Raw genomic sequence first — 25,768 nt, forward strand, 5'->3', positions numbered from 1 at the left:
ACATAGAAGGTATCAATGTTTGTTGACTGGCTCACTGTCCCACGCATCTGTGAGAGTACAAGGAAATGGAACTGGAAAACAGTGAATGTTATTAAGTGAATATTAAATGTTTGGGGACCTTGGCAGGATGGCCATTTATTTAGCGCACACATTTATCATTCCACTGGGCATCATTATTTTTTAAATAGCAGGAATAGGGGGCAGTTAGGTGGTGCAGTGGATAAAGCACTGGCCCTGGATTCAGGAGGACTTGATTTCAAATCTGGCCTCAGACATTTGACACTTAACTAGCTGTATGACCCTCGGCAAGTCACTTAACCCTCATTGTCCTGCAATGAATGAATGAATGAATGAATGAATGAATAAATAGATAATAAATAAATGAAATGGCAAGAATATCACAGAGAATTCTGTGCTCTTTAAGAAATGATACTGATGAATTAATTGTGAGTTTGACAAATGCAAAGTGGGTTTAAATGTTTGCTTTTTTAACAGGTACCACAAACTTGGAACAGGCTTTAATCCCAACACGTTAGACAAACAAAAGGAAAGGCAGAAAGGTCTGCCCAAACAGATCTTTGAATCTGACGAAGCCCCCGATGGTAACAGCTACCAGGATGAACAAGTGAGATTCTTCACATTTGCCCACAAAAGCTCTTTTTGTCTTACACAAAACACACCTGTGGCTCACTGATGCTCTCTGTCCTAGGATGACCTTAAGAGACGGTCCATGTCCATCGACGACACTCCTCGGGGCAGCTGGGCCTGCAGCATCTTTGACCTGAAGAACTCCCTGCCCGACGCCCTGCTCCCCAGTCTGCTGGACCGGACTCCGAATGAAGAACTTGACCATCAGAATGACGACCAGAGAAAATCCAACCGGCACAAGGAGCTCTTTGCCCTGCACCCGGCGCCAGACGAGGTATGCTGAGCTCACGGACATTGGGGACAAAGGTGGCCATGCTGGCACGGTTCTCTTGCTCATAGAAATCTCTCCCTCCGCTGTGGCTCCTTGGGTGGCTGCCTGATGACCTTCTCCACTGGGTGGAAGCTTCTTCATCCCTGGCTGTCCCCAGGAGGACATTTTGCAGATATGTAGGAAGTATTTGGAGAATTGTTGTTTGTTGAGTTGACTGCATTAGAAACTCGGGAAAGATTATTACAGTTTTAAACTTCGTGGGGGAAAAAGAGCTTGACTTGCCCCCGTTGCTTAATTTTCACAATTCTGTTGCTGGAAATGAGTTTATTTCTGGTGCCCTCTCTTAGGCTTTAGCCAAGCCACGTTTACATCTTAGTGATCTTGAATTGTTCCCAGACCATCTTTGCTGCTTATTATTTAGAAATGTCAGCATCTTTTTAGTTGCCCCTACAAATGAGTTTAGCATGTCTAACTTAGGGCAGAGTGACTTTTATTTTTTACTGACAAGTCCAAACTTTATTTGAAACTACATTTTAAGTTTAAAGTTATTAAACAAGTCCAAACTTTATTTAAAACTACATTTTAAGTTTAAAGTTATTAAACAAGTCCAAACTTTATTTAAAACTACATTTTAAGTTTAAAGTTATTAAACAAATCACAGTGAAAAAAGTCAAAAAGATAGCATGGGATCCTCCTTCAGTTCGAGGCCTGTTGCACTATCTTCTTTTAGAGAATAACTTCTGAGAATTTCTAATGCCAGGATAAACTTTGAAAGACTCGTCCATTTCTAATTTTATTCATCAATTTGCAGGAGGAACCAATAGAACGACTTAGCATTCCCGAAATACCCAAAGAACATTTTGGTCAAAGACTTCTTGTAAAATGCCTGTCCCTCAAGTAAGTATTTCTTTTCCTGTTTGAGTTTGCCTTCCACAGTGATTTTGCACCAAGATGCTTATCCCGCACCCCTCCTGCCGCTCTGACCAATGAACTTTTCAGGTCTCTGTTTAGATGCCAGGATCAGTTTCATGCCGCAGGTTACTGTAAATGGTCTTTGAAGTCCCCGTTTCCCAGAGTAGGACACGGTTTTTAGAATTGCCTCTTCAGGGCTTTGCAGGGGGTTTCCTTTGCCTAGAGAATGTGATTTCAGCTCAGAGGAGCAAGTTAAAACCTTAGGGTTTTAGCAGATCTGGCTTTGTTTTGGTCGAGATGAATCATTCTGCCATTGATTTCTTTAACGAAAGACTATTTGAGAGAAAAGAAGAAAACTGTTGTGGTGATTCAGAGCATTAGAAAAGTATCCCAGTCTTAGGGACCCCCTTGAAAGCCATGGCTGTGTTCCTTTAGGAGCCAGTGTTTTATGCCTGTAATGACCTTTCACTGGAAACCTGTCAGACGAGTTTAATGAGCTGCAGCTTTTGAACGTAGGGCTACCTGGGCCTGCTTCCTTGCCCATAACTCTTCTCTAATAACACCGGTGAAAATCTCACTGTTGTTCCCTTAGAGGAATAAAGTTCCCACCTGCCGTGTTCATCTTCTTTACCCCCATTTAGGCTGGAGCCCTTGTTCCAGCCGCCCAGTTTGGCCGAACAGGGTTAGAGACACAGCCTCTTCTCTCATACGTTTCATAAAGGGGCAACAGGAGGGAGAAGGTGGATGTATTTTAAATTCAGAATATGTCAGAAATTATTTTTTATAGTCATTTGTAGAAAATCGTGTTTTTAAAAACAATGCTTTTGGACTTAATTATATCAGCGCATCCTTTGCAAATCAAGCTTGGAATAGTGAGTGATGCTTACGGGCATAGTAATACTACTATTAGTAGTAGTAATAATAACAGTAATAACGATAATAATAATGTTTAAATGGTGCTTTTTTGAGTTTGAAAAATCCCGACTTTTTGTCATCTCATTTGATCCTCCTGTGACACCTGGAGGGGATTGGCTCCATATTACAGAACACAGCATACTAGTTTTCAAGCTAGAAGAGAGCTGTAGAGTCCTCTAGGCCAACCCTGTCATTTGGCAGATGAGAGGAGCAAGTTCAGCGAGTTGCCCGGGGCCCCACAGCCGGCAGATGGATGTAGGAGGCAGAGTTTGGACTTGGCTCTTTACTCCAGGCCCTGTGTTGAACGCACTCCACTGTGTCGAAGGTGTGCACAGCCCAGTAAATCTGGCATCTGACCTTGGCTATCAGCCCTTGTGACAAGCAGACAAGTCCCGAGGGAGCTTCTGCCCTTTTTCTGGAGGAAAAGCCAAGCTGGCATTCTCCCTGAGCTCGTACTGGATCATCGACCCCCGTCGGGCAGGGACATCGCACAGACTGGCATGCCTGGCAAAGCAGAATAAAGGAAGGAGGTGCCCGAGCATCCCTCTCACAGTCTGTCCACAGGTGTCCTTGTTGTGTTGATTCAAGTATTGTATTAACTGTGGGCCCACAAGGGTTGGGATTTATCCAGACTGCACTGTTCTTCTTCGAGGTAGAGCAGTGTGGCGAGCACCCAGCCTGGAGTCAGGAAGACCTGAGTTCAAGTCCTGCCCCACATACTTACTAGCTGTGTGACCCTGAACTAGTCACTTAACCTCTGTTTGATTTCCTTCCCTTGTCTGTAAAATAGGCGGCCTAGTGCCCCTGGCTTGTGGGGTCGTCATGGGGATCAGACCCAAACCATCTTAGGTCCCTTGGCAAACCCTCCAGCCCCCAGAACTGCCGCCCATTGTTATTTCACCTTCGGTACAGTAGCCCCTGCAGGAGCCCTTTGGTGGCTGTGAGTGCATTCACCCTTGGCCCCCGGGGGCTCCTCATGGGGCCTCTTTGGAGACGTGCATTTCAGGGTAGCTGGTCTCCAGGCATTTTATTTCATGCTTTGAACCCTGGTATTGGGAGAGGGGCTTCCTAAGCTTCATCAGACTCACTGCCCCAGGGTCTGTGACCAGGCAGGCGGTTTGCAGGGTTGGGCTGTGGCCAGAGTGCGCCATGCTCTGCAGGGGCGGCCGGCTCCGTGTGGCCTCTGCTCGGGACCCGTGAGCCCGGCAGATGGTGATGGACAAAGGCGGAAGTGTGACTGAGGACTCCGCACTCTGCCCTGTTATATCCTGCCACGCTCAGCAGCCCCGCGCTGCTGCTGGGACAGAGGGCAGCCAGCAGTGCCTGGGTCAAGTCTCGCTTCTGACACCAAAGGGCGATTTCTGTGGGTGGAGCCAAGATGTCGGAGAGAAGCCAGGAAGCTACCTGAGCTTTCCCATGTTTCCCTCAAAAACAACATTAAATCAAGCCTATAAACAGATTCTGGAACAACAGAACCTGCTAAAAGACAGAGAGACACAGTCGTCCTACTGGAGATAATTTAGAAGATTTCAGGAAAGGTCTGTCTCACCTGGGTGAAAGGGGAGGGTGGCTCAGCCGTCTCACCGGCAGCTCCACGCGGCTGCAGCTTGACGCAGCTGAGAGCAGTAAGAAGCTAGCGACAGTGACCCCTGTGCCCCAGGAGCCGACTTCATCTAATAAGTTTAAAAATAGGCTACAAAATGAGTAAGAAACAAAAAAGGACCTGACCATTGACAGCTTCTGTGGCGAAAAGGAAGGCCAGAACTCCAGCTCAGATGGGTTTGTCAAAATGCCCACAAGTGAAGACTCAACTGGAAAGATGATCTTGTCTGAAGACCAAAATGCCTTCTTGGAAGAGCTCCCAAAGGCTTTTAAAAACCAAATGAGAGGTCTGGACCCCGGCTGCCCCCCCCCCCCCCCCCCGCCATGTTCCAGAGACACTCCCTAAGACTGAGGTCACTGGGAGTCATCCTGCTGCATTGGTGGAGGGCTCTTCCACACTGGGAATTCCCTTCACTGATGAACTATCTACACTGGAAACCACCCTCATCTCAGGAAATCCATCAGGAGTCATCCAGATTTAATTCCACTAATACTTAGCCTTGGAAATAAATTCTCTGCAGAGCATGTGGAAGACACCGTTGGGGCAGGGAGAGGGCATAAGCATTCATATAGCGCCCACTGTGTGCCAGGCACTTTGCCAAGGGTTCTGCAGCTACTGTCTCATGTGATCTTCTTGGCAGCCATCGAGGTGGGTGCTGTTCTTATCTCCATTTTACATTGAGGACATCAAGGCTGTGAAGTGAAAGGACTTGGCCAGGGACACACGGTGTCGTCCTCTGTGCCCAGGCCAGAGCCCCAGTGCCCTCCCCACTGCGGTACCTCCTGGCCTTTCCATCCAGCTCGGACACCTCGTATTTGGGGGAGAGGCATTCTGTGACTTTACGTTTGGTCTGAATTAACAAATGCGTGTGGCAACTTCCAGAGCAGGCAGGGTATTCTTCCACCCATGAAGGTCGAAGTTCCTCCGTCACCTCCTGGCAGAGGGTCGCTGGGCACGAGGAAGCCCCACAGCCCGCCTTTTACTGGAAGCCTTCCCTGGCCCTCTTCGTGCCGGCGCCTTTCCTCGGCTAATTATTTCTTCTTGGTGGTGTGTGAGACTTGCTTTGCATAGAGTTGTCTGTGTGTTGTCAGTCCCTTTGGATTGTGACCTCCTTGAGGCCAGGACCTGTCTTTTGATTCTTTTTTGTATCCCCGGGCTCAGCACAGGGCCTGGTGCAAAGTCTTTGATGAATTTGGTTTGATTCAGCTTTAGACAACCCCACAGGCCATCTCCCGAGTGTCACCTTTCAGGCTCATTAGAGGTGTGCAGAAGAGAGGAGAAATTGTGCTGGGGTTCCTGAATATGGGCGCCTTCCTCCAGCGTGGCCCGGCCGATGCCCAAGGGCACCTCTCTTCTATCTCTGCCTTGTTTTCCTGTTCTTGAAAATGGGGATTGTAGCCCCTCCCTTCCAGGCGTCTGAAGATCCGGTGACATGGAGGTCGGACTACATTTTCCGTGATGTAAAGCCCTAGAAATGGCAGCTTTTGGTGGTGAGATCCACAGGAGCTGCCCTCTGTGAACTTCTCCTCATCAGGGTCACCAGCATATGCTGCAGTGAGGCAAGAACACAGGACTCTGGCAGGGGCCGGGGGAGGGGGGCGGCATTGCAAGTTGTAGCCCCTTCTGTCTCCTGGCATTGGTGATGCCAAAGAACTGTCTGTAAGACTCCATTGCAGTGAACCATTTTGACCTTTTGTCCATTTAATTATTAGTGTTATTCTGTATCACACTTAAGATTTCACTGGTGTGGGGAGACTCCCTGTGTGGAGATGCTGCTACTAATGCAGATTGTGTGAAGTGGAGAGTCTCAGAGAGTTGTGTGTGTTCCTAACTTGGCCGTGACCACTTGGGGTCTCCAGGAGGGCCTCCACTTTCTTCCATCTCTTAGCTCTTCTCATACAGGAGGGGCCGTCTGTAGCAGCGCCCTTCACATGGCTTGACTGGAGGAAAGCATGGGAATCGTTGATGTTTTCTCTGATTGGAATGGCAGACACTTTGGTGGTTTGTCCCATCTCTCTCAAGATGCTGAGGAGAAGGGGAAGTTCTTCAGTGTCAGTGAAATGGCTCTTTGTCCCCGACCGAGCCAGTGTCCATGCGGCCCAAGCCTCCGCTGGACAGGATTCCTCTCCCAACATCTCCGAGAGGTGCAGCTGTTCAGCCTTGGCCCAGAGAGGGAGATCGCTGCTCCTGAAGCAGCCAGGACATTCCACTTGGGCATGGCTTTGTTAGGAAACTCCTTGTGTCAAGCCCAAATCTTCCTCCATGCAGTTTTCCATCCATGTCTCCTAGTTCTGAGCGACTGTTCTGATATTGTTCCCTTTGGCAGCGTGCCAGATATCTGAGAACATCAATTCTCTTCTCTTCTAAAGCACTTAATACAGCTGGGTGTCTGGGGAAGTGATTAGTCAGATGTGTGGAAAATGTATCAGTTAAAATTAAATATTTTCTTCTTGTGTGGAATTCACCAAGTTGTGTTTACTTCTTTAGATTTGAAATTGAAATTGAACCCATTTTTGCAAGTTTGGCTTTATATGATGTCAAGGAAAAGAAAAAGGTAAGTTTGGGGAATGTGGGAACATTTTTTCAGTCATAATCATCATTTGTAACTTTAAAATTTTTTCTGAAATCTTATTGTTATATTTTTAGCTATAATAATAAGCCATAATTTAAAATGTTCTTAGAATATTATTTGGCAAGGTATTTCTGAAATACTTAAATTTCCAAGTAATTAATTAGTAAACATGAACCTTTTAGCAGCATTTTGCAGAGTTCTTGGCGCATAGTAGGCATGTTTTTTGATCTTTCGACAAAAAAATAACAAATAGAAATTTTAAGTTAAAATGTTAATTCTAAAGGTTGGTAAGCATTTTTCTGTTGTGATGCAGACTTCTTAGTAAACTCCAATGTAATCTAGTGATTTTGTTTCATTGAAAAAAATGTCAGAAGTAAACAATATAGAGAATCAGATATGAATGGCGAAGTTCTTGAATGTTGTTATAAAAATTTGGTCATAGAAGAAAGGCGTTTTAAGCAGTTCCTAAGAAAATGATCGTCATCACATGTTCTCCCTGCTTTTCTCAGCAGCTAAAATGAAATTCTTTTTTTTTTTTAATTTAAAAAAAAAATTTTTTTTTTTGGTGAGGCAATTGGGGTTAAGTGACTTGCCCAAGGTCACACAGCTAGTACATGTTAAGTGTCTGAGCCTGGCTTTGAACTCAGGTCCTCCTGACTCCAGGGCCAGTGCTCTATCCACTGCGCCACCTAGCTGCCCCAAAATGAAATTTTTTTTGATTTTAGAGTATTGTGTTGAAGAATATGCTTCTTTTAGTAGGGTTTTTTTTTTTTTAGTGAGGCAATTGGGGGTAAGTGACTTGCCCAGGGTCACACAGCTAGTAAGTATCAAGTGTCTGAGGCCAGATTTGAACTGAGGTCCTCCTCCTGAATCCAGGGCCGGTGCTCTATCCACTGCGCCACCCAGCTGCCCCCTTTTAGTAGTTTAAATCACAGTGATCTCGCTGCTTTCAGTCTTCTTTCCCTGATGTAAATCGGTGCCTCTGTACCTTCCTATCCTGCCCTGTTCTTAAAACAAGTAAGTGCTCCCCCAGGCCCGATGCACATCCCCACCATTGGAGAGGTCAGCTTTGCTTCTCTTAGCATCGCAGGAGGACCAGTGTAGTGGTGCACAGACGATCAGAGATCCCCACTGGGGAGTTCTTCAGAGGTCTACTGACGTAGCCTCTTCATTTTGGAGGTGATGAGACCGAGGGCCAGAGAGGCTCACCCAGATGTGTGTGGTCAGGCTCACAGCTGGGATCTGCACCCAGCAGCTTGACGACAACACCGGCACCTTTAATGCTGTGTCCCAATGCCGACTCAACCTTCTGCTACATGATGGCCTGTCTCCTGCAGTCATAGGGATGGGTACAGAGGTCCCATCCAGCATGGTGATTCTGAAATTCCACAGCTTCCCTGCCAGTCATGGTGCAGAAGTTTTCTTGGCTAAAAGGCTTCCTTCTGCTCTCAGCCTCTACCGGCTCCCATCTTAACATTGGCCCCTGGTTTATGGGCCATTTGGGATTTTCAAGTTTAGGGACATCAGGCATCCCTGAGTAAGAACTGGTTTGAAAGAGAGAGACTTTTGCAGCAGCTCAAAGCTTGGAATCAGAGAAGGGACTGCGTGCATTACTGCATCACGGATTATTTTCTCTTTCTTTGCCCAACTCATTGTTCACTGGGCAATGCCTGCCCTCTATCTGTAGATCTTTCTGTGTATCTGTTAATGTGTCTCTCTATTTATCCAGACATCCCTCTGTCTATTCACACATGCATTTATGCCCTACCTTGAGGAATTTCATGGAATTTGGGCAAAAATCTCATTGACTTTGTTTTTATAGTGTGGGATTTTAGACCAGTCTTATTTTCATTTTTGTGAATTTGTTTTTTGTTTTGTTTTTGTGAGGCAGTTGGGGTTAAGTGACTTGCCCAGGGTCACACAGCTAGTAAGTGTCAAGCGTCTGAGGCCAGATTTGAACTCAGGTACTCCTGACTCCAGGGCCAGTGCTCTATCCACTGTGCCACCTAGCTGCCCCTTTTGTGAATTTGTTTTTAATATTTTATTTGCTTTAATCAACCCAAATCATTCTTTTTACCCTCCCATCCCTCATTGAGAATACAGGGGAAGTAAACATTATACATATGTATAGTGAATCAAAACAAATTTCCACATTGGCCATGCCCAAAAGAATTTGCCTCATTGTGCACACTGAGTCCTTCCTTTTTCTTTTTCTTTTTTTTTGGGGGGGGGGTGAGGCAATTGGAATTAAGTGACTTGCCCAAGGTCACACAGCTAGTAAGTGTCAAGTGTCTGAGGCTGGATTTGAACTCAGGTCCTCCTGACTCCAGGGCTGGTGCTCTATCCACTGTACCACCTAGCTGCCCTGAGTCCTTCCTTTTTTATTAGGATGTGGGTAGCACATTTTCCCATTTAGTCCTTGAGTTTCCGGGTTACTTGTTTTGCTGATAAGAATTCAGCACAGTCATATTTCACCCCATTTGTTTGTATACCATAACTGTTCAGCCACAGGTGATGGGCCTCACTTGGTCAGTCTGTTCCCAGCATATTTCCTAAGAAAATCACATGGTGTTAGAGGTGAGGTGGGGCTGGGGAGGAGTCTTTGATGACCCTTTCATTCAGCACATTAAGGACGAGTTTTCTCCACCACACTCAAGTGGTCACCTGGCTTTGACTGGAAGGACTTCAGGGAGGTCTTGAGGCAACACGATCTCCACGAGCAGCTGATTACGCTTTTTGCATGGTTCTGCTTGTTTCGGTGTCCTGAGACTTTTCTGTACTTTGGCATCCGTCCTTGGCACTTTGCACAATACCAAGCACAGAGTAAACGCTTATTAAATGTGCTCCCTCCATCCTGCCCTCGCTTTTATCTTCTGACTTGACTTTTCAGAATCTGATTCTTTTGGTGAGTTCTTTTCGTAGCCACATTGGTCCTTTCCAACAACTTCTCCTTTTCTTCTTCTTCAGAATTGCTAATCTTGCCTTAAGAATTACACACTCGAGGACTTAGCGTACTTCTTGAATCATCTCAGTCCGTTTGTTTCTGCCAATGTGGAAATAGACATGTGTTCACTGGTAGGTACTGCTGCCAAATGGACTTAACAATATGCAGAGACATTTTGAAAACCAGTCTTTATGACCTGCTCAGCATACTCAAGACATCTAAAAATTCACCACTCAGCACTAGATAAAGTTGTTCATAAATCTTATGTAGTTTCCATTTACATGGGAGGAAAAAAAAGATACAATTAGAATTTATAGCTGCCAGGAGGGAAAAGGTAAATAAAGATTTACATTTCAAAGATAATCTTGTAAAGTTTATAGTAGGTTAATGTAGAGGCAGGAGGTTTACATGTCAAAAAAATAACAGGAGGAGGGGGCGGCTAGGTGGCGCAGTGGATAAAGCACCGGCCCTGGATTCAGGAGTACCTGAGTTCAAATCCGACCTCAGACACTTGACACTTACTAGCTGTGTGACCCTGGGCAAGTCACTTAACCCCCATTGCCCCGCCAAAAAAAAAAAAAAAACAACAACAGGAGGAGAAAAACTACATCTGATCTAGTAGTAAATAGATCAACAAAGAGAAGAGTCAGTCTGGAATTATAGCTAGCAAAATGTTGTCTTAAAACAGGACCAGAAATTCTTTTACCCCTAACCAATTGATTATTTTGAGTTAAATTATTGTAACTTTCAGCTAATTTACACACTCTAAGGAAAGCCTCAGCCAGTTGTGGGATTTTCCTTAAAAATAAAATGGTCATACTGGAGCCAGTTTGAAAGGAAATTAAAATTACCCACTACCTGTTCTTCCATTGAACCCTTTGAAATCTGTGGCACATGCCAACCTATGCCCAGCACCCCCCCCCCATCTCAAATTCTAACCCAGAGCAAGCACATGCCTTCAGTGTGGTTAAATGACACTTCCTGCTGACACTTCCTTCATTTCCATGTCTTTGCCGGGAGAGTGAGAAGTCATTTCCACTCCATCAACCAGTCCCTTCTTTTTTTGTTTTGTTTTGTTTTGTTTTTTTGGGTGAGGCAATCAGGGTTAAGTGACTTGCCCAGGGTCACACAGCTAGTAAGTATTAAGTGTCTGAGGTCAGATTTGAACTCAGGTTCTCCTGAATCCAGGGCCGGTGCTCTATCCACTGTGGTGCCACCTAGCTGCCCCCAACCAGTCCCTTCTTGATGGTAAAGATCATATCCAGAATAGAATTCCCCTTGTTGGTTCTTCCACTTCTTTTTTTTTTTTATTCTGAATAGAATTTTATTTTCCAAAATATATGTAAAAACAAAATTTAACATCAATATAAAAAAACTTTGTGTTCCAACTTCTCTTCCTCCCTCCATTCTCACCCCCCACCCACAAGAACTCAATCAATTCAAAATAAGTTATACATGAATAGTCATGGAAAAATTCCCATATTAGCTAGTTGTGAGAGAAAACAGTAAAAAAAAACCCAAACTTCAGATTAAGGAATTGTCAAAAAGGAAATAAAAAAAAATTTTAAATGTGTTTCCATCTGTTTTCAGATACTATCAGTTCTTTCTCTGCAGATGGGCTGTAATCTTCATAAGTCTTTCAGGGTTATATTGGATCATTGCCTTGCTGAAAATAACCACATGCTTCCCAGCAGATCATCCCCCACTATTGCTGTTATTTTGTATACAGTACATTTCACTCTGCTTCCGTTCATGTAGGTCTTTCTAGGTTTTCCTGATAGTATCCTGTTCATCATAACCTTTATATAGTACCTTAAGCTTGACAGAGAATTTTCTTCATAAAAGCCCAGCAAAGTAGGTACCATACATTTTGCCGTTATAATCAATCATCATAACTATTTCCCTCCATCCTAGTCCCTTCCCATGACATTTACTCTCTCTTCTTTTTACCTATTCCTCCTCAGAGGTGCCTTACTTCTGACTATCCTCTCCCTCGATCTGCACTCCCTTTTTTCACTCTTCCTTCCTTGTCCTCTTCCCCTCCTATTTTCCTGCAGGGTTAAATAGATTGCTCCTCTCAATTGGGTATGAAAGCTGTTTCCTCCATGAGCCCACTCCAGTGAGATCAGGGTCCTCCCTCCCTCCTCAACCCTCCCTGTGAGATCAAGCAATTCAATATGTCATACTGGCGCAGTAATGCAGAACATCTTCATCTTCCTTGAAAGTGTTTTGCTTTTTACTGTTCTCTCCCCCAATCTGCCCTTTCCTCCTTCCCTTCTCCCCCCTCCGCTTTTCTCCCCCGCCCCCCCCCAGGGCAAAAGTATATTACTATACCTACTTGAGTATGTATGTTAGTCCTTCTTTGAGCCAATTCTGATGATATTATGGTTCACTCACTCCCCAACTCCTTCCCCCTCTTCTACTCTCCTCTATAAGCTTTCTTCTTGTTTCCTTCATGTGAAATACCTCTCCCCAGACCATCTCTCCCCTTCTCCCTCCCCCAGTTTATTCCTCCTACACCTCAACCCTATTTTAATGATGTCATCATGGATTAGTTAGGTGGTACAGTGGACAAAGCACCAGCCCTGGACGCAGGAAGCCCCAAGCCCAAATCCAGCCCCAGACATAAGACACCCCACCCTGTCTGCCCTACAAAGAACAAAACATAAATGCTTTACAGATATCATCCCTTCATATTCAGTTCAGCCCTGTCTTCTATGAATTTCTCGTGAAGAATTTTTGTTTTGGTTTGGTTTTTGGTGAGGCAATTGGGGTTAAGCGACTTGCCTAGGGTCACACAGCTAGTAATTGTCAAGTGTCTGAGGTCACATTTGAACTCAGGTTCTCCTGAGTCCAGGGCTGGTGCTCTATCCACTGTGCCACCCAGCTGCCCCTGAATTTCTTACTGAGATAGTTCTTATGATTTCAAAGTATTATCTCCCATGTAGGAATGTAAACAGTTTGATCTTTTAATATCCCTCATGAAGTCTTTTTCCTGTTTATCTCTTTATGCTTCTCCAGGATCTTGTATTTGAAAGTCAAATTTTCTATTCAGCTCAGGTCTTTTCATCACAAATGCTTGAAAGACCTCTTTCTCATTGAAATCCCATTTTTTCCTCTGAAAAATTATACCCAGTTTTGCTGGGTACGTGATTTTTGGCTGAAGTCCCAGTTCCTTTGCCCTCTGGAATATCATATTCCATGCCCTTTGGTCCTTTAATGTAGAAGCTGCTAGATCTTGCTTTATCCTTATTGGAGCTCCGCAGTATTTGAATTCCTTTTTTCTAGCTGCTTGCAGTATTTTCTCCTTCACCTGGGAGTTCTGGAATTTGGCTATAATATTCCTGGAGGTTTTCCTTTTGGGATCTCTTTCAGGAGGTGATCGGTGGATTCTTTCAATTTCTATTTTAGCTTCTGCTTCTAGAATATCAGGGAAATTTTCCCTCACAATCTCTTGGAGGATGGTGTCTAAACTCTTGTTTTGGTCATGGTTTTCAGGTAGTCCAATGATTTTCAAATTATCTCTCCTAGATTTATTTTCTATGTCAGCTGTTTTTCCAAGGAAATACTTCACACTGCCCTCTATTTTTTTATTCAATTGGATTTGCTTTACTGTGTCTTAGTTTCTCATAAAGTCACTAGCTTCCATTTGTTCAATCCTAATTCTTAGGCAGTTATTTTCCATCAGACAGTTTTTTAATCTCCTTTTCCATTTGGCTTTTCAAACTGTTGACCTTTTTCTCTTGACTCTCCTGCATTGCTCTCATTTCCCTTTCCATTCTTTCCTCCTTTTCTCTACATCTTCTTTCTATTTCTCCTACTTTCTCTTCAAAGTCCCTTTTGAGAGCTTCCATGGCCTGAGACCAGTTCATATTTTTCTTGGAAGCTTTGTATGTTGGAGCTTTGACCCTGTTATTATCTTCTTCTTCTGAGGTTGTATTGTGGTCTACCTTACCCCCAAAGAAGTTTTCGATGGTCTTCTGCTTTCTCTGCCTACTCATCCTGGCTTACTATTTCTTGGCTTTTAACTCCTTCTTTAAGTGTGGTGCTATTTCCAAGACACACTGTTCAAGCTACAGCGTGGCCCGGGGGATGGTTGGGCTTCTTCTTAGCCTGCCTGGCCTCTCTTTCATTTGATTTTAAACTCGGGGGTGTTAAGGGCTAAAATTCTAGCTAAACTGTCTAAAATATCTAATGAGTGGTCGCCAATAAATTATAAGCTTTAGCAAGAGTTAGACTTTTAAGCATTTATTAAGGAGAATAAGAATTTGGTAAAGAGAGAGAAAAAGGCCTAGATTCCTATCTATTAAAGGGAGAGCACATTTCTAGCTCCCTTCTCCGCCAGAGTCCAGAGGAAAAAGAGCCCCGAGACTCCGCGCCAGTCTCTTCCTTCCTCCTCCCACTAGTCCGCGTCACTTCCTGATACCAAAGACAAGACTCCTGGTCTTGCCCTCAAAGACCTTCGCTTCATGGGCAGAACTCTTCTACAGTTAGTATCCAGCAGGTGGCGTTATTCCAATCGTTACAGTCCCCCCTGTTGTTCCTCAAGAAACAAAATGTTTCCTTGACGGAACAGTAAAAAGAATATAATAACTATTGATAACTAATAATATGTGAACAACAATATAGAAAAGGAAGAGAGGAAAGTTTTGTCCAGAGGGGCGATTTTTTTTTGTCCTCATGAACTGACGCTTTGACATTAGTCTTGCAAAGGGAGGGCCTCTGCAGAGAATACATATTACAGATGGTGTATATTATAACAGAAAGAGAAAAAAAAAACAAAAACAAAAACAACAAATCAAAACTGTTCATTTAAAGTCTCTGAAAGTCTTTTCTTAGATGTCCTCTAGGTGTAGTCGTGGAATGGAAGTCTTTTCAGGGGTTGATGTGTGGATACTGGTAATCAGCCAGGAAATTTCCTACAAAATTGAGCTTAACACAACTTTAAAATAGCTTTGTCAATAATCAAATCAAACAATGAAAGTTCTCAAAAACATGTCTAAGGGAATTCAGAATCTTAGTTGTTACACATGAAACATATAATAAAACAAAAATTGAAACATTCTTTAAAATTATATTATTATTATCGTCCCCCCTTATGGAGAGTAATTGAGAAGACAATTGCTGCGATATTAATTTTTAAAAATAATTTTTATCTTTGTTTCATCACTTTTTGCATCATCTGCCTAATTATCCTCATGCCATTATGAGAAATTAGAAAATCTAATATAATTGGTAACAGGTGTCAAGGCCAAATTCAACACTGTTATTTATCATGACACCTGAGATAATTATGGGGGTTACCATAAAAGAACAGAGAAATGATGGGATATGAGCATTCCCACACTTGAGCAATATATACTGCCCATGCAGTATGCCAGGTTTAAAATAGGTGGATGGAATATACGTCCATGCCACCAAACATATTGGAGGAAACTGAGTCAGACTTAATCAGATGCATGGGATTGAGATGTCCATGGCATCAGGCATATAGGAGGGAGCATAGAAGCCAGGTGTAGAAGTGAGATGGGTGGGATGAATACTTCCAGCCATCTGTACAATATTGTGGGGAAAAAGAGAATAAAATATTAAACCAAGAGAATCCAACCTCAACATTTGTCAAAAGCCGTTCCCTCGGCCATACCTTGACTTCATGCATGTCTCCCCTCATGTGACAGTTCAGTGTCTGCTCTTGCATGTATTCCTCTTGTGATTGGATGGCATCTTGGCCAACTGGCATCTGATAACTCAGAATAAAGGCAATTAATGTCTTAAATGATAAGTTCCCATAATCCAAGTCTCATATGGATTTAAAAATTGAGGATAATAAATGATTGCAAAAAATGTGAATACATCTTGACTCAGAATATAATATATAATTATGCAACAATTTCAAATAATACCCCTTTTTTTTACTTAGTATACAATCACTTTTGTGAAAAATCAGAACATATTTAAATATAAGTTAAAGCACAACACAATCTCAAAGAAAACTTTTACAAATGTTCCCCTCTTTTTTTTTTTTTTTTTTTGGAATATGCTTATCAAAAATAATACTTCTAGAATCAATTTACACTTGCCATGGCAAACAATTTGCTAGGGAAATGCTTTAAAGAGTTTGATCAAATAATCAGTTGAGAAAAAATAACAAAAACAAACAACTCAGAATATGGGAGCACAATACTCCTAGAATTAACACTGTATTATGAAATCAAAACCATCTTGCAATTTTTTCAAAATTAGATAAATGAATAGAAGAAAATACACATGGAACAATAAAAGACAGTGAAATTCAAACTAAGGAAATCTATATGAACATGAACTTAATATTAATAAGAGTATTATAAAATATAAACTTGATCACATGACTATTAAAAGCTTTTACAAATATTCTCCTTGTTTTAAAAACTAAGTATAAAACACAATCTCAAATGCATGAAAATCTCTATGAAAATAAACCCATACCATTAATTTCAAAATGCATATGTAATAGCATAGAAATCCTATGTAACCTCTGAACTGATACTATTACTCTGAGTGAATTCAGAACACTTTTGATTCCGATATCTAAAATCCCCAATACTCATATCAATATCTTGCTGTTTACTTCCACATTTCTGTAAAATATATACCCTTCCATGGCAAAAGAAGCGGAGTCTTGAACTATGGTGATTGTCATTCTTATTCAGCTTAAGTTTTTCTTCTTTAACCCCTCTATATTGTCTGTCAGTCTTTTCACCATACAAATGCTTTATAAGATTACTAATTAAAGACAAAAGCAGGTTAGCAAAATTATGAACAAAACGAGCATATCTGGAATTTAAAGGGTTTTCTAAGGTTGTCTCAGAAGCACAGCCAGGCTGGGGAAGGGCTGAGCCTGAAGCTGCAAATGTAGGTAGAGAAAGTTGAGCATGCGCACCAGATCTCTGGACTTCCCAGGCAGGGGAAGCTATGGGCTTGGCCATGGGAGGAGTAGAGGGTGGGGTCTGGGGAGATGGGAAGGGACCAGAGCAATTTGAATCAGACTTGATTTTGAACTCAGGCCTGGATTCCTCTTCCCCCACTTTGCCTCCAGGTGCTAGGGGATTAAAAGCTTCTAGAGGGTGGGTCATTGCCTCCAGGCATGCAAAATTAGAGCAACAATTAGTGTTAGAACTGGGAAAAACTGCGGGAATCTCTTCAGGTTTCTCTGAAAAAGCATGGTTGGGAGAGGGAGAGATATTTCCTTGTGTGAGTAAGTTGCTGGCTCTTTTAACAAAAATAAAAAGAAAAATAGAAAATCCACAAAAACAAAGCATTAACATGATCTTATCTCCCATTTGTCTGGTTAAACAGACTAAAATCAAAAATAGGGTAATTAGGGAGTTTAAAAGGTCCATTCGAAAAAATTTAAAGGAAAACACAGCCAGTACGCCAGTACTTAGCAGTTAAAGGGAGAGTGTAGGGGAAATTTCTTACCCAACCGGAAGATCAGAAGTGAGGTTCAGCTTTCCTCTTCGTGGTCAGCCATCTGTTAAGGGCTAAAATTCTAGCTAGTCTGTCTAAAATATCTAATGAGTGGTCGCCAATAAATTATAAGCTTTAGCAAGAGTTAGACTTTTAAGCATTTATTAAGGAGAATAAGAATTTGGTAAAGAGAGAGAGAAAGGCCTAGATTCCTATCTATTAAAGGGAGAGCACATTTCTAGCTCCCTTCTCCACCAGAGTCCAGAGGAAAGAGCGCGAGACTGAGCGCCAGTCTCTTCCTTCCTCCTCCCACTAGTCCGCGTCACTTCCTGATGCCAAAGACAAGACTCCTGGTCTTGCCCTCAAAGACCTTCGCTTCATGGGCAGAACTCTTCTACAGTTAGTATCCAGCAGGTGGCGTTATTCCAATCGTTACAGGGGGGTGAGAGGGGGGGCTGCTTCTCGGCTCCACTCCTGTTCTCAGCTTCAGAGGGTCCCAGGTGTTTTTTTGGGTTGAGGGGGCAGGCTTTAATCTCACCTGGCCTGTTCTCCAGTCCAGAGATAACCTCAGGCCTATTTACTAAGAAACCAACCAGCAAAGCTTTCTGTGGTGTGGTTCTCAGCTTCTGATGAGCCTGTGTAACGATTGGAATAACGCCACCTGCTGGATACTTACTGTAGAAGAGTTCTGCCCATGAAGGGAAGGTCTTTGAGGGCAAGACCAGGAGTCAGGAAGTGACGCGGGCTAGTGGGAGGAGGAAGGAAGAGACTGGCGCTCAGTCTGGGGCTCTTTCCTTTGGACTCTGGCGGAGAGCGGAGCTAGAAATGTGCTCTCCCTTTAATAGATAGGAATCTAGGCCTTTTTCTCTCTCTTTACCAAATTCTTATTCTCCTTAATAAATGCTTAAAAGTCTAACTCTTGCTAAAGCTTATAATTTATTGGCGACCACTCATTAGATATTTTAGACAGTTTAGCTAGAATTTTAGCCCTTAACAGATGGCTGACCACGAAGAGGAAAGCTAAACTTCAGTCTTCTGATCTTCTGGTTGGGTAAGAAATTTCCCCTCCCTCTCCCTTTAACTGCTAAGTACTGGCGTACTGGCTGTGTTTTCCCTTTAAATTTTTTCGAATGGACCTTTTAAACTCCCTAATTAGCCTATTTTTGATTTTAGTCTGTTTAACCAGACAAATGGGAGATAAGATCATGTTAATGCTTTGTTTTTGTGGATTTTCTATTTTTCTTTTTATTTTTGTTAGAAGAGCCAGCAACTTACTCACACAAGGAAATATCTCTCCCTCTCCCAACCATGCTTTTTCAGAGAAACCTGAAGAGATTCCTGCAGCTTTTCCCAGTTCTAACACTAATTGTTGCTCTAATTTTGCATGCCTGGAGGCAATGACCCACCCTCTAGAAGCTTTTAATCCCCTAGCACCTGGAGGCCAAGTGGGGGAAGAGGAATCCAGGCCTGAGTTCAAAATCAAGTCTGATTCAAATTGCTCTGGTCCCTCCCCTCCTCTCCAAACCCCACCCTCTACTCCTCCCATGGCCAAGCCCATTGCTTCCCCTGCCTGGGAAGTCCAGAGAACTGATGCGCATGCTCAACTTTCTCTAACTACATTTGCAGCTTCAGGCTCAGCCCTTTCCCAGCCTGGCTGTGCTTCTGAGACAACCTTAGAAAGCCCTTTAAATTCCAGATATGCTTGTTTTGTTCATAATTTTGCTAACCTGCTTTTGTCTTTAATTAGTAATCTTATAAAGCATTTGTATGGTGAAAAGACTGACAGACAATATAAAGGTGTTAAAGAAGAAAAACTTAAGCTGAATAAGAATGACAACCATCAACATAGTTCAAGACTCTGCTTCTTTTGCCATGGAAGGGTATATATTTTACAGAAATGTAGAAGTAAGCAGCAAGGTATTGATATGAGTATTGGGGATTTTAGATATCGGAATCAAAGGTGTTCTGAATTCACTCAGAGTATTAATATCAGTTCAGAGGTTACATAGGATTTCTATGCTATTACATATACATTTTGAAATTAATGGTATGGGTTTATTTTCGTAGAGATTTTCCTGCTTTTGAGATTGTGTTTTATACTTAGTTTTTAAAACAAGGAGAATATTTGTAAAAGCTTTTTATAGTCATGTGATCAAGTTTATATTTTATAATACTCTTATTGATATTAAGTTCATATTCATTTAGATTTCCTTAGTTTGAATTTCACTGTATTTTATTGTTCCATGTGTATTTTCTTCTATTCATTTGTCTATCTAATTTTGAAACATTGCAAGATGGTTTTGATTTTATTATACAATATTAATTCTAGGAGTATTGTGCTCCCATATTCTGAGTTGTTTGTTTTTGTTATTTTTTCTCAACTGATTATTTGATCAAACTCTTTAAAGCATTTCCCTGGCAAATTGTTTGCCATGGCAAGTGTAAATTGATTCTAGAAGTATTATTTTTGATAAGCATATTCCAAAAAAAAAAAAAAAAAGAGGGGAACATTTGTAAAAGTTTTCTTTGAGATTGTGTTGTGCTTTAACTTGTATTTAAATATGTTCAGATTTTTCAAAAAAGTAATTGTATACTAAGTTAAAAAAAAAGGGGTATTATTTGAAATTGTTGCATAATTATATATTGTGTTCTGAGTCAAGATGTATTCACATTTTTTGCAATCATTTATTATCCTCAATTTTTAAATCCATATGAGACTTGGATTATGGGAACTTATCATTTAAGACACTAATTACCTTTATTCTGAGTTATCAGATGCCAGTTGGCCAAGGTGCCATCCAATCACAAGAGGAATACATGCAAGAGCAGACACTGAATTGTCACATGAGGGGAGACATGCATGAAGTCAAGGTATGGCCGAGAGAACGGCTTTTGACAAATGTTGAGGTTGGATTCTCTTGGTTTAATATTTTATTTTATTTTTCCCCACAATATTGTACAGATGGCTGGAAGTATTCATCCCACCCATCTCACTTCTACACCTGGCTTCTATGCTCCCTCCTATATGCCTGATGCCATGGACATCTTAATCCCATGGATCTGATTAAGTCTGACTCAGTTTCCTCCAATATGTTCGGTGGCATGGACGTATATTCCATCCACCTATTTTAAGCCTGGCATACTGTATGGGCAGTATATATTGCTCAAGTGTGGGAATGCTCATATCCCATCATTTCTCTGTTCTTTTATGGTAACCCCCATAATTATCTCAGGTGTCATGATAAATACAGTGTTGAATTTGGCCTTGACACCTGTTACCAATTATATTAGATTTTCTAATTTCTCATAATGACATGAGGATAATTAGGCAGATGATGCAAAAAGTGATGAAACAAAGATAAAAATTATTTTTAAAAATTAATATCGCAGCAATTATCTTCTCAATTACCCTCCATAAAGGGGGACTATAATAATAATATAATTTTAAAGAATGGTTCAATTTTTGTTTTATTATATGTTTCATGTGTAACAACTAAGATTCTGAATTCCCTTAGACATGTTTTTGAGAACTTTCATTGTTTGATTTGATTATTGACAAAGCTATTTTAAAGTTGTGTTAAGCTCAATTTTGTAGGAAATTTTTCTGGCTGATTACCAGCATCCACACATCAACCCCTGAAAAGACTTCCATTCCACGACTACACCTAGAGGACATCTAAGAAAAGACTTTCAGAGACTTTAAATGAACAGTTTTGATTTGTTGTTTTTGTTGTTTTTTTCTCTTTCTGTTATAATATACACCATCTGTAACATGTATTCTCTGCAGAGGCCCTCCCTTTGCAAGACTAATGTCAAAGCGTCGGTTCATGAGGACAAAAAAAAAATCGCCCCTCTGGACAAAACTTTCCTCTCTTCCTTTTCTATATTGTTGTTCACATATTATTAGTTAGCAATAGTTATTATATTCTTTTTACTGTTCCGTCAAGGAAACATTTTGTTTCTTGAGGAACAACAGGGGGGACTGTAACGATTGGAATAACGCCACCTGCTGGATACTTACTGTAGAAGAGTTCTGCCCATGAAGGGAAGGTCTTTGAGGGCAAGACCAGGAGTCAGGAAGTGACGCGGGCTAGTGGGAGGAGGAAGGAAGAGACTGGTGCTCAGTCTCGGGCCTCTTTCCTTTGGACTCTGGCGGAGAGCGGAGCTAGAAATGTGCTCTCCCTTTAATAGATAGGAATCTAGGCCTTTTTCTCTCTCTTTACCAAATTCTTATTCTCCTTAATAAATGCTTAAAAGTCTAACTCTTGCTAAAGCTTATAATTTATTGGCGACCACTCATTAGATATTTTAGACAGTTTAGCTAGAATTTTAGCCCTTATAATTTATTGGCGACCACTCATTAGATATTTTAGACAGTTTAGCTAGAATTTTAGCCCTTAACACCTGCTCCCCTGCTCCCCTCCCCCACCTGGGTCTCCCTCCACTCAGGATTTCTTCCTGGTTGCCCACTGGGGTGGGACAGTTGAATCCTTCCCCCCAGTCCACTGGTACCCCTGCACTTACCCCCCGCCCTGGGCCAGCCATTCAGTCCATTCAGTCCGACCGCTTGCTTGGTTCTAGATGTGAGATTTAGGGGTTTCTGAATTGTCATTGATCTTTCTAATGCTGTCATAATGTTCTTTATGGTAGAAAATGTGGAGTTCTCTAGCATCAGTTTTGTCTGTGCCACTGATTTTCAATAAAGGCTGATTTAATTGATGAACCACAACATTCAGCTGATGCTGCTTAGCAAATGCTACAATTGTATCATTTACTCCCCACTTTCCAAATTTCTTTAATTCATCAACATATTCTTCAAAAGGGGAGTCATTTACTCTAAAAGACTCAAACTCTTGTCTATGGTTAATCATATAAGAAGCAGCTTCTTGTCTGTGTCTGAGATGATTTCTACAGTGACCTTCTAGCTGGTCTGCTAAAGCCCTAAAAAGGCAATTTCCGTCTCCTGATACTTTACGAAAACTGAGTCCCAAAGCATTTAACTGATCAGTGGGATTCTTAAATGGGAACTGCCTGTTTCCTCTGAACTTTCTTTGCTCTTTAACAGTTGCTATCGTTAGGGTTTTTACCTCTTTAGCGTCTACCTCAGGTCTATCTGAAATCTCTTCACCTATGAATGGTGCAGGCTTTATATGAGAGCAATGAATCCATGAGTCTTTTTCACCAATTTTAATGGCAGTAGGAGTTGTCAATAATACCTGAAAAGGTCCTTCCCAGGCAGGTTGAGTTCCACTGGTTCTCTGAAAATTCTTTACATATATTTTATCTCCTGGGTTGAAGTTATGCAATGAAAAGTCTAATGGTCCTGCCTGGACCACAGCTCCTGCCTCATGGAGTTCACGTAGCCTGGTCTGTAATTCCTGTATATAGGAGGCAACAGAAGTATCACCTCCCACCAGTGATGTATAAACTGGGGAAAAAGTTTTAGCTTGGATAGGAGGGTGACCAAAAAGCATTTCATAAGGAGATATATGAAGTTCTCCTCTTGGTCTACTTCGTAGATAGAATAATGCCAATGGTAGAACATCAGGCCATTTCAAATGGGTTTCAGTACATAATTTGCCAATCATACTCTTAAGCTCTTTATTCATACGTTCGACTTGGCCTGAACTTTGTGGATGGTAGGGCGTGTGGAACTTTGGAGTCACTCCCAAGAAAGAGTAGATTTGGGATAAAATCGAATCAGTGAAATGTGTGCCTTTGTCAGAATCGATGAGGGCTGGTGGGCCAAAACGAGGTACTATCTCTTTAAGAAGAATTTTGGCAACAAAGGCAGCTGTGGCTCGGGGGCTGGGAAAGGCCTCCACCCACCGAGTGAGCTGATCAACTATAACAAGGCAAAATTTATAATGTCCTGCTTTTGGCATAGTAATATAATCAATTTGTAAGTGCTCAAAAGGTGTATATGCTAGAGGACGCCCTCCATAAGCTTTGGCCTTAAAAGCATACTGATTATAAGACTGACATGTGGAGCAGCCCGAGCAGATTCGAGATGCTGTATTAGTTACACCTGGTGCTATCCAGGTTCTCTTAATAGAGTCTACAATGCCTTGTGTACCAAAATGGCCTTTTCTGTGAACAGAGAGGCATACCTGGTGGTAGAATTTCCGGGGAAGAAATGGCTTACCTTCCGGAGACACCCAGATGCCATTGATCTGTTTCACCTTAAATTTCTTTTTCCACTTTTCTACTTCAGAATCGTCATAGGTTAGGTTGGAAGGAATATCCTCAGAAGGTGAAAGGTTAAATACATGTTCAGGAGCTTCTAATGCAGCAAGCTTGGCTGCAGAATCGGCTCGTGCATTTCCCTTTGAAACAGGGTCACTATTCCCTGTGTGGGCAGGGCAATGTACAACGGCTAGGGAAGAAGGCAGTTTTAGGGCATCTAAGAGGTCCTTGATAAGGTCCCCATTGGCAATAGCCTTGCCCGAGGATGTTAGAAAGCCTCGTTGACGCCAAATCATACCAATAAAGTGGCATATGCCAAAGCCATATTTCGAGTCAGTAAAAATAGTGGCACTCTTACCTTTGACTATATTACAGGCCTGTGTAAGAGCCACAAGTTCAGCAGCCTGTGCACTAAAATGGGAAGGCAGAGAAGCTGCCCAGAGGGTGTCATAATCAGAAACTACAGCAGCTCCAGTAAAACGGGTTCCCTCTCTCATAAATGAGGAACCATCTGTATAGAGGACAAGATCAGGATTTTCTAAAGGTGTATCAAAAAGATCGTCACGGGGTTTTTCAGCCATATCAACTAAAGAAGCACAGTCATGCAACGGTTCCCCCGAGAATGGTAAGTTAGGGAGTAGTGTTGCTGGATTAAGAACTGTGCAGCGTTTTAAAGTGATATTCTCATTACCTAACAGGGTTATTTCATACTTAGCCAGCCTTTGATCTGAAAAGGCTTGTGTCCTGTGACGTAGTAAGAGAGCCCCTACTTCGTGAGGGCATTGCACTGTTAGAGGGTTACCTAGGACCAAATCAGAGGCTTTTTCTACCAAAAGCGCTGTGGCCGCCACTGCTCTAAGGCAAGGTGGCACTCCAGCCGCTACAGGGTCCAGCTGAATTGAATAGTAGGCTATAGGGCGTTGGTTAGGCCCCAGTGACTGAGTCAGGACTCCAGAAGCCACCCCCCTTTGTTCATGCACAAAGAGAGTGAAAGGCTTACTATAATCTGGTAGTCCCAGGGCAGGTGCTGATAACAAGGCCCGTTTTAATTCTTTTATGGCTGAGAGATGCTGGGGATCCAACTGTAAAATGTCTGGAACAGAACTTTTTGTAAGAGCTATGAGAGGTTTAGTAATTTCACCAAAAGAGGGTATCCATTGTCTACAGTACCTGGCTGCTCCCAGAATGGCTCTTAATTGCCTCTTAGTAGAGGGGGCAGAAAGTTGTTGAATGGCCTGGACTTGCTTAGAAGAGACAGAGCGAGTTCCAGCAGCCAAAATAAATCCTAAATATTCTACCTGGGGCAAACACCATTGTACCTTTGTCTTGGAAACCTTGTGTCCTCTCTTGTGCAGCTCCAGCAGTAAGTGACGGCTATCTTCCTGACAAATTTCAGCATTAGGAGAGGCCAAAAGTAAGTCATCAACATATTGTACTAGTGTGGAGCCTTTAAAGGTAATAGAGGCCAGATCCTGCTGTAAAATTTGGGAAAATAATGTAGGACTGTCTACAAATCCCTGTGGGAGTCTAGTCCAGGTCCACTGTGTACTTTTCCAGGTGAAAGCAAATAAATATTGGAAGTCCTCATGTACTGGTATGGAGAAAAAGGCAGAGCAAAGGTCTACCACTGTGAAACATGTAGATTCATAGGGAATGGATGAAATTATCGTAGCCGGGTTTGGAACTATGGAATGTCTAGGAATAACATAATTATTAATCGCTCTAAGATCTTGCACAAAGCGATAAACAGGTTTACCATCTGGCCCAGGCTTGGGTTTTTTAACTGGCAAAATGGGAGTATTGCATGGAGAGTGATGACATGGAATAATAATACCCTGGCTTTTCAAAGCCTCAATTATAGGTGTGATCCCTTCTATTGCTTCCCTAGACAATGGATACTGTGGAATGGAGGGGGGTGGTCCCCCCTTAACTTTAAAGGTAACAGGCATGGCAGACTTAAGGAGCCCCACCTCATTAGGGGATGAGGCCCATAAAGACTCAGGAATGTCAGAGGGGATTTTGGATACCTCCCCTGCTGTTCCTTGAGCTTCTGTAAGTAAAATTGGTAATAAATGAACAGTATCCTCTGGCAATTGTAAGGAGACAGCCCCATCTGGAGCACAAGATATGGTTGCTCTAAGCTTGCAAAGGAGATCACGACCTAATAAATTTACAGGGGCATCAGGCATGAGTAAAAATGAATGTTCTACTGTTAAGGGCCCCATAGATACCATGCGAGGATTCAATTTTGCCACTCTCTGGCTCTTTCCT

The 25,768-nt window shown here is 42.3% G+C and overlaps 1 protein-coding gene across 8 annotated transcripts in view; it reads left to right on the plus strand.

Moving 5' to 3' along the window:
* Positions 1–25,768, plus strand: part of DOCK7 (dedicator of cytokinesis 7) — a 171,812-nt gene that overhangs the window by 33,319 nt on the left and 112,725 nt on the right. For all 8 annotated transcript variants that reach the window (XM_043964124.1, XM_043964125.1, XM_043964126.1 and 5 more), the window contains exons 5-8: positions 496–625; positions 710–922; positions 1,731–1,816; positions 6,837–6,903. In XM_043964124.1, the coding sequence (XP_043820059.1) occupies positions 496–625; positions 710–922; positions 1,731–1,816; positions 6,837–6,903 (496 nt within the window). The remainder of the gene's footprint in view (positions 1–495; positions 626–709; positions 923–1,730; positions 1,817–6,836; positions 6,904–25,768) is intronic.

Source organism: Dromiciops gliroides, chromosome 4, assembly GCF_019393635.1.
Source record: "Dromiciops gliroides isolate mDroGli1 chromosome 4, mDroGli1.pri, whole genome shotgun sequence".
NCBI classification, from domain to species: Eukaryota; Metazoa; Chordata; class Mammalia; order Microbiotheria; family Microbiotheriidae; genus Dromiciops; species Dromiciops gliroides.